Source organism: Fukomys damarensis, unplaced genomic scaffold (genome assembly GCF_012274545.1).
Source record: "Fukomys damarensis isolate Sample0158 unplaced genomic scaffold, DMR_v1.0_HiC HiC_scaffold_5, whole genome shotgun sequence".
NCBI lineage: Eukaryota > Metazoa > Chordata > Mammalia > Rodentia > Bathyergidae > Fukomys > Fukomys damarensis.
In genome coordinates, this window is record NW_022900917.1 from 48,912,169 (window position 1) to 48,926,272 (window position 14,104).

The following is a 14,104-nucleotide window of genomic DNA, read 5'->3' on the forward strand; positions in this document are numbered from 1 at the left end:
CGAACTCAGGACTTTGTGCTTGCCAGGCAGACACTGTGCTGCTGAACTACATCCCTGGCTTGTGGATATTTTAATATGTGCTTGAGTGAATGAATGAAACTTTGACAAAGTTGGCTCCCCTCCAACTTCCTGGAGGCCAGGGATTTGGCTCAGTGGTTCCACTGCCTGCCTGGCAAACACAAGGACCCAAGTTCGATCCCTGCTGCCAAAACAAAAAACAAAAACCAACTTCCTGGAGCTCTGTTCATTGTGTATAATAGGGACACGTGCTGAGGAATGCCCAGTGTTCAAGAGTAACATTCTTGGCAAGCTGGGTGATTGGAAAGGAAATGACAGTCAGCAGTGAAAAAGATAGTTGGTAGATCTGGGGAAATATGTAGATATCACTGAGGACGGAAGTAGGTCCAGAATGGCATGCTGTGTGTGTGTGTGTGTGTGTGTGTACCTGTGACCTGTGCTTATGCAGGGAGGAATCTTTTAAGTGTAATTGAGTTTAAATTATTTCCCAGCAGGTTTGGAGAAGGGATATATTCAAAACTAGTTTTATTTTATTTTTTAAAATTTCTGTATTTTTATGCCCAATATTTTCATTCTGTTATCCCCACAGTAACATCTTCACTGAGAATGATAAGGCTTATAACTTTTTTACTAAATGTCCCATTTATTAAGATAACATTTATATACAGTAAAATATAGCTTTTATAATATGCAATAAATATAATATTTTAGTCACAATTAACATAGAACTTTATAATCCTTAAAAATCTTATGCTCTTCGTGGTCAAACTGTCTCTACCCCAGGCTCTGGAGTCACTTACCTAATTTCTATTCCTATTGTTTTTTCCTTTTCCAGAATAGAATACAAATGGAATCAATTAGTCACCATTCTTTTGAATTAGGTTTCCTTCTCTTAGTATTATGCATTAGAAATCCTCCTGTGTGGTTGGTTGCATGTATTAGTATCGTTGCTGAATATTATTCCATTGTGTAGATGAACTGAAGATTATTTTTTCATTCACCAATTGATGGACTTTGAGTTTTCTCTTCTTGGCTGTTAAAAGAGTGAAATACTGAACAATGGTACACAAGTATTTGCTTATATTTTCATGACATATATTACAAATTCTGTTGGGTAGGTAAATAGGATCAGGACTGCTTAGTTTTCTGGTTTTTTTTGTTTGTTTGTTTGGGGGTGTGTTTTTTTATTTGTTTGGTTGGTTATTTGGGTTTTTTGGGGGGAGTTTGGTACCAGGGATTTAATTTGGGACCTTGCATTTATAAGGCAGGCAGCAGAACCACTCAGCTAAATCCCTGGCAGGACTGCTTAGTTTTTGTTTTATGTGTTGGGGGGGCGTCTATGAGTGTATTTTAAGCAGCTGCAGTGACAGTGACAGATGATGTTTCAGAAAGATCCTTGGAACAATATGGAGCAGGAGGTAGAGAGAGTGGTTAGGAAATTGTTGGTTTTTCAGTCTGTGTTGTTTCAGAATTTTTTTTTGTTTAAACTATCTTCTGTGGAATAAAAGATCTAGAGTAGCGTGACGATTCTGTGTCTTTCCTTGGTGCTCATTTTCTCCCAGGCACCATAGTGTGAAAATACCTTTGTCTGTGGGCTCAATGGTAGTAGAAATAGTCAACATTAATTTTTATCTAAGTATGCATCAGTACTTTTGTCACGCCACTTTTTGTCATGCCACTATTGTTTTTTGTTTTTTTTTAATTTTCCTGCTCAACCATTTCAAGTATAACATGGTGAAGGAAGTAAAGATTTGAAATGCAGCCTGTCCCTTTTCTTTCTCTCTCTGCTTTTGGGAAAAGGTAAAACACTTGTAGTGATGTTGCCAGGTAGGGATTCTAAGAGCTTCTTTCCAGGTCCTTGGTGTCTTGAACTAAGAACTGGACAAGACACACAGGAATGGCAGTGGTGGTGTGGATCTATTGAAGGCACAGAGAAAGGACTCTGTACAGGTTGTGAGTGGGCCAGTGAAGAAGGCTCACAGTGAACCCTCAGGATTAAGGGAAAAGTGCCGTTAGTATTCAGGATACCTGGATCAACCCCACCTCGTGTAAATATGGCACTGGGACAATTGTCCCATCAAAAACTCATTTGACTTTAAATAAATAGTCTCATTAAAAATCTTGCTTGGGTGCTGGGGATTTAGCTCACTGACAGCACACCTGCCTTGCAAGTGCAAGGTTCTGAGTGCAATCTCCAGTACCACTCCCCCAAAAAACTCGCTTGGCCTCTTACCAGATGTAAATGAAGTATCAGGAATAGTTCCTTTGATTGGTCACGCCCATTTATAACTAAAGGATGAAGAATGACACCTTTTGATTAGTCCTGTGAACAGAAAAAGATTCAAAGGGTTTTGTAAGTGGGGGGGGTAGAGAGGTTGAAGGGAGGGCAGGGGAATGGGGAAAAAAATAAGAACCAAGATAAATTATGTAAAGGTACAAACTTCCAGTGATGAATGTCATTTTAGGTATTGTATACCTAAAAATGTACCAACAAAATTCAGTTTTAAAAAAGAGTCGAAGGAAGGATTAGGAATAGTGCTTTCTGATTGGTCCCATGAACAGTGCTAAGGAGCCATTAGCCTGAGCTGTGAATTCAGGAATCATCTTGGCTCTCATATTCTTCACATGGCTTCTCTTTTTAGGAAACATTTCACTTAGCTGGTTAGCCATGCGTTTTTTTATTTTTTATATAACTTCTTGTTATGACAGATTCCTTAAAAAGCTATATACATTACTTAAATCAACTGAAAATTAGAAGCACAGGGGTGGAACATCTTAAGAGATCCAGCCCAAGGCTCATCACTTGTAGATGAGAAAACTGAAACCAGTCAGCTTAAGAGAATTCACCAGGGTTGTATCGTAGCTGTAGAACTCAACGTTGTTTCTGCAGCTTGACTGTGTGCTTTCCTGGGAAAAGAAGGAAGCAGTGTGCCTGGGGCGGGGATGCTTGTTTTCAGCAGTTGGGAAAGCTGACTCAGACTGTTTATACACTTAAAAATAAAAAGTCATAATAATATCAAACTTGAATTTCAAAGAGAGGACCAATATTCAGAAACTACTAAGAATATAGGTGAAAAATGAGACAATTTCTTGGTAACAGGTGCTAGGAAATTTTAATATTTGTCTATTTTTGTGCTGTTATGGAATATTGTGACAATAAGGTACAGTGTGGCTCCTTAACAAGGATTTTATTTTGCTGTTGTCTGTCTTGGAGGTCCTAAACTGCCAGTTTTTAGGTTTTTTTTTTTCCTTTTAAATGAATCTCATGTTAACTTGAACTTGATAACACAGAAGACGGGCTGGGTGCTAGGATGCCCAGTAATCTCAGGTGTATGCCAGGCTTTGGGGGAGGTCTACTGTCATTCACCTGATAGTTCTGCAGAAACAAAGAGAGTGACTGGGAGACATGAGTTAGTGCAGGGACGAGACAGGAGCTCCACTGCTATAAATCTACTTCTCTGTCAAGTTAGATTCACTTTCTACATCAGCATATAAGCTACCACACAATGACGTATGGTTGAAAAGCCCTTTAGTCATTGTTTTTTCAGTCTCTGCTTCAGACATTTAGCAGTCAACCATTGAGGGACTGGAGGTTCCAGGAGAGAAGAGTAAGGTAGCATTAACAAAACAGAAGATCACAGAGTCATAGAAAATGCCTAAGAAATAAATAGTCAGCAAAGTGTCCACTTTATTACTATGACAGCTGACTGAAGGGTAGATCTTGGATAATAAGTAACGGGTTTCTTAATGCTAAATCTCAGAATTGAACACACCCACCAGTTCTAGGTAGCAGAACGACAACCCTAATTATCCTGGGCGGGACGCAGTGCAGATGAGCTCTTCTGAGCCTGAGCCAACTGGTCCCAGTGCACATGCTCTCTTTTGCGGCCACCCAGCAATAGGAATACTCGTGGGTTGGGTAAAGTGTAACACCTCTCTTAGAGAGAAGCAGGAGACTGTTAGGAAACTTTTTTCTTGGCCAGAAAGAAGTTCTTGAGGGTGAATCTCAGTGGTGTCAGCGATGAAATTAAATTCTCCATATTCTGGAGGTTGACAGAATGAAAGGAGAGGTGTATAAAGCTCCCAACATGGTGACTGATGGAGTGAGCGCCTCAAAAAAAGTAATGACCCAGGTGTTGCATATCTGTCATTTGAGCACACTGGGAGGCTGAGACAGGTGGATCAGAAATTTGAACCCAGCCCGGGCAATTTAGCAATCTAGTGAGACCTATCTCAGAAAATTAAAAAGGGGCGAGTGTAGCTCATTGCAAAAGCCCTGGGTTCAATCCTTAGTACTACAAAAATAAGTAAATAATAAATAAATAGAAAGGAAAGAAGAAACCCAGATGGGAGCGACTTTAACCAAATGCTGTGGGGGCTCATAGGAAGCTAGAGTAAGGAGACTTTTGGAAGACATATTCATAAGGCAGTGTGCAGGTGTGTGTGTTGGGAGGGGGCGTCTTTAGGAAACAGAGCTCCTCTTCCTTTTTGTGATAGGATAGGGTAGAAGATAATAAATTTGTAGCTTTTAATGTCAGAAAATGGAGGAAGTTCTCCCTGAATTGTGGTAATGTCTCTATCGCTCCTCAACCCCATTCCCTGCCACTAGTGCACTGTCTAGAACATTCTGTGTATCCCTCCTGCTCTGGGGCACTGTAGACCTGTCCACTCCACAGGCACTGCCAGGTGTGTGTACCATCAGGACCCGCCCTCCTACCTGCAGTGTGACTTCCTTCTGGGAAGAGGGCTCCCATCCACTGGGTGCTAGGATCACATGCAGAGCCAAAAAGTTGTTTGTTAAGTTTGTATTTAAAACATGCTACCACCCAGCAGAAGTTTATGGTTTGGAAAAGGACTGAGTGCACAAATGAGTATAGTGAAAGCCTTATGAGGAAGACCGTCACAGATATGTAGGGTAAACAGGTGGAGAAAGAGAGAAACAGAAAGAGCAGGCAAGAAAGAAAACAAATAAATTGAGACTGTATAAGTGATATTTTAAATTAAAGAATAGGCATATTTTAACTGACAAACAGAGAACAGACCATTTTATTTAGAGAAAATAACGTAAGAAATGACACAAAGCATAAAAAGGGGAAACATGGGGCAATCCAGGTGGCCAGAAGTATGGAAGGTTGCTGAGAGCACTTCTCAGGGATTAAGGGGCTACAAGCAGAGGGAGAGAGGGGAACAGCCAGTGGAGGAGCAGTCAGGACACACATGACATTTACCCATTACTTTTGTTATCTTGTATGGGTCAGTTTATGGTACCCCAGACATCAAAGGTCTACTGATTACGGATCACTACTGCAACTCTAATAATTAGAAGAAACTTTGAAATATTAGGAGAATTAGCAAAATGTGACACAGAGACGGGAAGTGAGCACATGCTGTTGGAAACTTGGTACCCAAAGATTTGCTTGAAATAGGATGGCCATGAATCTTCAATTTGTAAAAAGTGTGGCATCTACAAAGGGCAGCGAAATCAGGCACAAGATGTGCTTATGTAAGGAAGATCTGTGTCATCTTCGTTGATAGCTGCTGATTTGTGGTGCCTTCCTACGGTCTGGGGCAAAAAAGAGAAGGTGAGCTGGAATGTGCTGGTTCCTGCAGTTATGTATTTGAGACTAATATTAGGCTTTGGACTACTTGTAAATTACTATTCTAAGCAACTATTTCTAGATAAAAAATTCAAAATAAAAATCTCTTTTCTTTCAGCTAAGAAAAAGAAACCTAAACTTTTAAATAAATTTGATAAAACTATTAAAGCTGAACTTGATGCTGCAGAAAGACTCCGTAAAAGGGTAAGTTGATAATTTTATTTTGCACAGAAATGTACAATGTTTTCATCGGTAAGTAAACTCAAGCATTACACTGAATAATAATAATAATAGTAGTAGTAGTAGTAGTAGTAGTAGTAGTAGTAAAAGAAACAACCTTTGAATAGAGTGGATTTTCCCCCAAGCACATCATTGTATTTCCATATGAAGTGAATCAAAGTGATGAAAATCATAGCCAATGGCTAATTTACCTTCAAGATAGCTGACTTGGGTGTTACCTGCCTTGGTCAGTTACAGTTGTGTGGATTTGAGGAAATCACTTGACCATTCTGATCCTCAGCTTGCTTATTTAAAAACAATGAGAATGATAAATACTCTTGCTAGTTTCTTCCTGCTTTTTATTTATTTATTTATTTATTTTTTTGGAACCGGGGATCAAACTTGGGTCCCTGTGCTTGCAAGGCAGACAGCATGCTTTTTATTTTTTATTTATTTTTCTCTTAAATTCTTTTATTGGTACATTTTAGGTATGTAATACATTTACATTCATCATTGGGAACTTGTACCTTTACATGATGTATCTTGGTTCTTATTTTTTTCCCCATTCCCCTGCCCTCCTTTCTTTTCCTGCTTTTTAATAAAAATCCAATGAGATTAAAAGAACAAAAAGTATCAACACTGTCAAGTAGTATATTAGTAGAAGTTTTTAATTATGGCATCTCAGTGTAAAAAGTGAAATAAAGTAAAAGAAAATAGATTAGTTCTGCATTCTTGGAATAGTTATTATTAGGTGAAATGATGCCAAATTTAACATTCTTCTTACTTAAGGTTAATTTCATGTAACCCTAATTTTCCATGTGACTATTGTATATTTGTTTTACCATCAGCTGACTTGAAACAATTGCATTCCTTTAGGAATATTAGTTTTTCTTAATAATTTGGCACTAAATTGATATTATTTGTTTGCATAATTTGTTCATATTCATGTAATTATCAGACTCCAAAATACTATCATGTAGTAAAGATTTTTAATTAATCATCTGCTTGATTTTCATAAAAATTTTCTTTTTCTTTACTTTGGACTTAAATTTAGATTCTGTAACACTCATTAGTTTTTCCATAAAATGCATTTTATCAAGTAGACATTAACTGCAAAGGAAGAGAAGAGAGAAAGGTATCTAAGTATATAATTGTTATGGTTTAGCTTTGGAATGTCCTCCCAAAGCCTCATATGTTCAGAAGTGTTGGAAGGAGATTGGATGGGGCACTATACCCATTGCTAGGTTCATCCCTGGCGAGTTCAGCAGCTGAGTGTGCCGTTGGGAGGTGTGGCCTGGTTGGAAGAGTGGGTCCCTGGGGACATGACCTAGAAGAGCACACCTCCATCCCTGGCCCCTCACTTCTCTCTTTGCTTCCTGGCTGCTATTATGTGAATAGTTTCCCTTCACTGTGCTCCTCTGGCATGCCATTTCTGCTGTGGAGCCAGCCAACCATGGACTGTAACTGTGAGCCCAAATAAACCTCTCCTTTAAGTCGTGGGTGTTGGGTATTGATCTTAGTGACAAAGAAAGTAACCAAAACAATAACCAACAATAATAAAAGCACATATGTTAGAAACTAAAGTGTGACAAAAAAGGGCTTCCCACATGTTATTGGAAAGGAACCAGTGAGCACGAAGGCCTTTACGAATAACAGTAGGTTATTCTCTTGCTTTAAGCCTATCAAATATGTGACAATCTGGTATAGCATCCATAGGAAACTAATGCAGATTTTTGGACAGTGGAGTAGAGCAAAAATATAGAAGTGGCATTGGAATAATGGAAAAAGGTAGAGGTTGGAAGAATGTCGAAAGGCATGGTAGAAAAATTCTAAATTGCCTTAAAATGTTGTTGGTAACGTGTGTGTTAAAGATGCTTTTAGTGAGGGCTCTGGAGGGAGTGAGGAGGAAGCTCCTTCTGGAAAGTGCCTGGAAAGAAATGAATATATTATTGAAAACTACAGGAAAAGTGTCCCTTGTTAGATAGTGGAAGAAAGCTTATCTGAATTATGTCTTAAAGTTATGTGGAAAACAGAACCTACAGTCAATAAATCTGTATATTTATAGGAGGATATTTCCAAGGAAAGTGTTGAAGGTGCAGCCTTGCCCCATTTTGCTGTCTGTGGTAAAATATGAGAGCGAAAATATAAACTGAGGAAAAAAGAACCACATCATACTGTTTGGGAATTTCTCAGCCTATAAGATACAGAATATGCTAAAAGTAGAAAATTCGCTATTAGAAAATCATGCTGTGGAGTGAAGTCCAGGAGTAAGGCTGCACACCTGTTTCTGAAGAGAGTGAGTCTGTGATTCTTGGATCCATTCTGTCATCTCAGTGGCAGTTAGGAATAAAGATGAGATCACACAGGATGGATATGTGGAGTAGCCTCTTATCTAATGGTGTGCATTCTGTAACATACATAAGACACCCATGGGTCTTTAGAGTATTATAAAAGCAGAAGTACTGCCAGCCTGGACTAAAAAGATAGACAAAAATGAAAGAAAGCTGACACACACTCAAAACAGGCTGATAAAACAAAGCAGCTACTAACTTGTGCTATCTTCTGTAAAGCGGAAGGACCTCTCCAAGGTCAGATCCTTGAACCCAAAGCCCCAGGAAAAAGAGCCCAATAGATAGAGCCAAGGACGCAGGGGTAGAGCCTCAAGCTACCGAGAATTATTCCCAGATCTTGACCCTTAATGGAATCTGCCTGTGGCCAAATTTTGAAATTGCTTGAAATAAGTAATTCCTTTCTTCTTACTTTTAGAATAAGAATACCGACAAATGCTGTCCTGTCCTAATCCCACTGTTGTATTTTAGAATTAGGTATCTTGTTTTCTAGTTTCATAAGTCCATAAATGAAAAGGACACTTGCCACACAGTGGATTACAAACATAACCAGAGTGTATTATAACCATATGTGACTTAGATGATGCTATCTGGAACTTGGAGTTGATAAGACTTAGATAAGATTTTAGATTTGAGTGGGTACTGTGGTTTGAGATTTTTGTATATGTTGGAATGAGGTGGATATAGTTTGCATGTAGGACAGCCATAACTCTTCAGGGGACAGAAGGCACACTCTGATAAGCTGCAAGTGGACTTCCCGAAAGATATCGATGCACTAGTATCTGGGGCCGCTAAGTGTTAATCTTATTGGAAAGAGGACCTTTCTAGATCCGATTAAATTAAAGATCTTGCAGCAGAGACATTTTTGTGGTTTATCCGAGAGGACCCTAAATGCATCCTTATATGAAAGAGGCACATTGAGATTTAACACAAAAGTGAAGACAAGCCATGTGTGGAGACGCATTCCTATCATCCCAGCACTGAAGAGGCTGAGATGGGAGGATTGCTGCAATTTTGAGGCCAGCCTGGGTTACATAGTTTAAGGCCAGCCTGCACTACATAATGAAACCTTGTCTCAAAAAAAAAAAAAAGGTGAAGACAAGCATAGGAGAGAAGTGATGGAAAAATGGAGGCTGGGAGGTAGATATCAGGTAGGACAGGCCAGAAAATACCAGTATTCAGTAGGAGCTAGAGAAGACTAGCAAAAGATCCTTCCCTCTAGTCTCCAGAGGACATGCAGCCTTGCCAGCCTCTTGATTCCAGTCCAGTGCAATAGATGTGAGATTTCTGATTTCAGAAATTGTGAATCAATTTATGTTGCTTTAGGCTACCAAATCTGTGATAATTTCTTACAGAGTCACAAGAAACTAATAAAGGGTAATTGTTTAAAAGTCACAGGCAAGGCCAGGGATGTAGCTCAGTGGCACAGTCTGATTGACAAGTGCGAGGTCCTAAGTTTGATCCTCGATACCAATAAAGAAAAAGAAAAGAAAAAACATCAGAGGCAAAACACATTTATTTTATTTTATTTTACCATGCTTTAGGTTCATTTATAGAAAAAAATCATTTTTTAAATTAATATTGTGAGGGGAGAGTACAAAGTATGTACTGAAAGAAAACATAATTTCTTTAACACAAATTCATATTACAATTTTGTCAGTTATCCTCCTTTATAAAAATTAAGTATATTATATTCATTTAGAGTTTATGTTTGTTCCCCAAGTTTTTTTTTAAATCTTAGGTAAGAGACCTTAAGTTCAGAAAAATGTGAAAAATTCTGGTAGAAGCATTTGGTGACTATTAAATAACCAAATTGAATAACATGCTATCACTCAAACTTATTTATGTGATTGTATTTAATAGGGGAAAATTGAGGAATCAGTGAATGCATTTGAAGAACTGGTGCGCAAATACCCTCAGAGTCCACGAGCAAGATATGGGAAAGCACAGGTATCCTAAACCCTTCTATTTCAAAAACTTTTCTGTGTTCTTCATGTGTTCTCTGTGATTGGATTTCTCACTTCCCATAACATGCATTTTCTCTATGCTCCTTCTAGTTTCCATATAGAATTTCTCATATACGTGCATAAAACCAAACAAAAAAATACCACTTTCGATAAGACAGTTTATTTGCAATATTGTGAACGGCTGACTCTAGTAATATCTTTGTGACTTCTTTCTAGTTTTGAAAAGAAAACAAAAGAGTAACACTTTCATTGGTTTCCTGTCACCTATATGTCCCATTCCACTTAGCCCTACAGTGCAGTTTTCACTTCTGGCTCCTCTGTGCTATAAGATTCTCTGTTGTATAACTAGAGGTTGCACTTATGCTTAAGAGAGACTTTTTAAAAATATAAAGTGGAAGGCACTTTGTTTTCTCCATTGTTTCTCTCAACTGGCTCATTTCTTACCAGCCACCTCCTCTCCATTTCCCACTTCCACCATCTCATCTTGGATTTCTTGATACTCCAACCCCTTTCTTGAAGTGTGGACACACTGACTGCGACTGTATGAACCTGTTGGTGCTGTGTGCTATTTTAGGTCTTGGGGATTTCTGTGTTGTACTCTTTTGTGAGAAGTACCATCAGATGTGGTTGCAAAAAAAGACACAGGAAAGGCTCAGGAATAAAACGGTTATTGTACTTTTTCCCCATAGACAGAAGGCCCAGTGCATACATCATGCAGGGCCACAGTGGGAAATAGGCCATGGTGATCATGGGCAAGAATGACAGGAAGGCTTAGGCTACTGCCTTCCATGAGAATTGCAAGGTGAGGCTGGGTGAACAGTTAAGGATTGGCTATATTAAATAACTTAGGCAGCCTAGGAAATAGAGTTGTAGTTTCTAGTTGTTATGGCTGTGGCCTTATGATGAATATGGCGAGGAATATTGGCTCTTGTGTTCAGACAGAGGTGGTCAAGCTCTGGGTTGCTTAGTTTGCATATTGAAAGCTTGCCTGCTCTGTCTCTCAGATGGCTAGCCTGAGCAGGACAGTTGCTATCCTGAGAGGTTCTCTAGGAAGTCAAGCCTCATCAGAAAATTGAAAAACATTTATAATATAATGAACAAACTAGAGGTGTCTATCCTTGTAGATCTTATATTCTAGTGGAAAACATTTTTTTTTAATTACTTACTGAAAAAACATTTAGCGTGAGGCCTCTCTATGTCAGACTCTGTTCTAAGCATTGAAAATACGGCCATCAACAAAATCTAATTAAAAAGCTTCTGCCTTTATGGTGTTTCCGTTATAAAAGGGAAGACAGTTCATAAGACAAATAGGTACTATATATGTTTGTTAGTGATTAATGCTGAGAAGAACAAAAATATGGCAGGAAATCACCACTGGACATGTGTAAGTGCTGAAATGGTGACAAAGGTGGCAGAGAAAGGTCTCTCTGTGCAAGTTACATTTCAGCAAAGCTTTGGAAGTCTTTATAAATAAATATCTATTTAAATAATATTATAAAGTGTTAAAAATAGCTACATTATCTCATATTAACAATAATTCAGGGCCAGGGATTTAGCTCAGTGGTTCCACCGCCTGCCTTGCAAGCGCAGGGACCTTAGTTTGTTCCCTGCTACCAAAATAACAACAACAAAACAACAAAACATTAATACAGCCTGCAAGGTAAAGAAAGGGGGTAACTGAACAAAGATCATTATCTATTAAGATGTTTCAGTTATAGGCAGTGTGATGGAAAGTGACAGGGCAGATGGCATTGTAGATAAAGTGGTCAGAAAGGGCTCTCTAGGGAGGTGACATGTGGCTGACATGTGACAAGATTGTGGAGGAGCTGTCTAGGCAGAAAGCGCAGCAAGGAAAAGGCCAGGGTGTAGAGAGACAGTCTTGGGATAAGTCCACACAGAAATAAAGGCATGCTGAGGGAAGGGGAGGAAGACAGGGGGCCCTGAGGATTTTATTCGACATGTTAAAGAAAGACTTTGGAGGGTGTTATGCATGGATGTGATAGTCTGGTTGTTTTATATGAAGAATGAATTGGTTTGGATTAGGGGGGCAAAAGTAGCTACATGAAGGACAAGAAGCTATGTCAGTGTACGCAGGAGGAGATCTTGTGGCCTGACTGTGGTCATGGCCAAGGAGATGGAGGAAGTGGGCAGGTGGTGCAGCCAAAGGACTTGGTGATGGATTTGACTGAAAGATTGAAGAAGGAGAAGATTCAAGGTTCTCTTCTGTTTTTTTTTGTTTGTTTGTTTGTTTGGCTAGTTGAGAAGACAATAATACCAGTTACTTACTAGGAAGAACAAGTTTGGATGGATAATGAAATAAAAAGTCACTTTTGGCCTTGTTACATGTACAGTGCTTATTAGACATTCAAGTGGATGTATCAAGTGGACCACTGGATTTATGGAGTTTGGAACTCAAAATAAAAGCCAGAGCTGAAATATATAAATGTTTTATATACAGTAAGCTCCTACATCCTTCCTAGGGGTATGAAACAAACTTTCAATCATGGTGGGAAACAGAAGGTGCAAAGCTATAGAAATGTTTCAGACCTGCAAGAACCAGACTGTACTGGGGTGGGAATGCCTGCCAGCACTTGTGTGTAATACTCCCAACTACTGATAGTTCTACAGTAAACAGCACATCTTACTCTGAGCTAAAGATGGTGGCTACTTGAGATCCAGGTGCTGAAATTGTTCCTATCTCTTTTGAAAGTAATTAATTAAATTTGATTAATTAAATGTTTAACAATAAAGTTTGTGAAAACTTAGCACTTCTCATCCATGTTACAGACCAGCCCTAGGACACAACAACTGTATGATTTTGGTAAATTGTTCTGGCCAGTAATTCTCTAAAATTCTAAAGTATATTTGCCATTAAGTAAGAGAGAATGTGTTTCTTACCAAAAGACGATGCTTGTTCTGGTAACTGATGTGCTTTGTATTAAGTCCTTATTAGTGCTAAGTATTAATGAAGTCTTTTGTTTAAGGAAAATGTATCAACAAGAGAAAATGGTTTTTCCAAATTATAATTTAATTATAGCAAAAATATTTTATGCTTTGAAATTTTTTCTTTATATGTGAATTTGATTTTACATACTAAAGTTAAATAAATGCAGTGCTTTTGAAACATAGGATTGCTGTGTCTGTATCATTATTTCACAGAAGGAATTTGAAATTTAGTCCTCAGGCAGTATTTTATATATCTAAACTATTATGCTACAGATGTTATTGATATTGATGTGGCATAAAGCAAAATTTAGGCCTTCTAAATTAAATTTAAATAGAATAATTTAAAGGAAAATTTAAATATGTAAGACTTTTAAAAATAAAAGTTCACAGTGGCCTGCCTTGCAAGTGCAAGGACCCAAGTTCAATCCCCAGTACCAAAAAAAAAAAAAAAAAAAGTTCAACAGAAGATGGATTTAATAGGTATGAATTAATTATGACTTTCATTCTTTGTTAGCAGATTAAACAATTACTATAGAGTATCCAAACTTTTAAAATTCAGCAATGTTAAGCCAAATACAATCTGTAATATCTATCATTTATAAAGTAGGATGAATATTGACTGATCCTTGGGATAACTATAAAACTGATTTTGGTCAAGCTCCCTGAAGACTGGAAACAAAATCTTGAATTATAAACTCAATTCATGTTATTATCTTTCATAAACTATGAATACCTCCAAGGCCAGAAATGACACTTCTCCTAGCAAGGTTGGCAAGATGAAGTATTATAGAAAAAGGCTTTGAATGTATATAGCAGTTTCGGTAGTATGGCCATTTTCACTATGTTGATTCTTCCTACCCAGGAGCAGGGGATATCTTTCCATTTTTTTATATCCTCTTCGATTTCTTTTTTCAGAGTGCTGTAGTTTTCAGTGTAGAGATCTTTTGTTTCTTTTGTTAGATTGATTCCTAGATACTTCATTTTTTTGGATGCTATTGTAAAAGGAATT

General features: G+C 38.1%; 1 protein-coding gene across 1 annotated transcript in view; it reads left to right on the plus strand.

Annotated features, from left to right (window-relative positions):
* The window catches only part of Asph (aspartate beta-hydroxylase), a 208,466-nt gene that overhangs the window by 112,923 nt on the left and 81,439 nt on the right, over positions 1-14,104 (plus strand). Inside the window, exons 13-14 of the mRNA XM_010640510.3 lie at positions 5,734-5,819; positions 10,046-10,132. Of these exons, the coding sequence (XP_010638812.2) occupies positions 5,734-5,819; positions 10,046-10,132 (173 nt within the window). The remainder of the gene's footprint in view (positions 1-5,733; positions 5,820-10,045; positions 10,133-14,104) is intronic.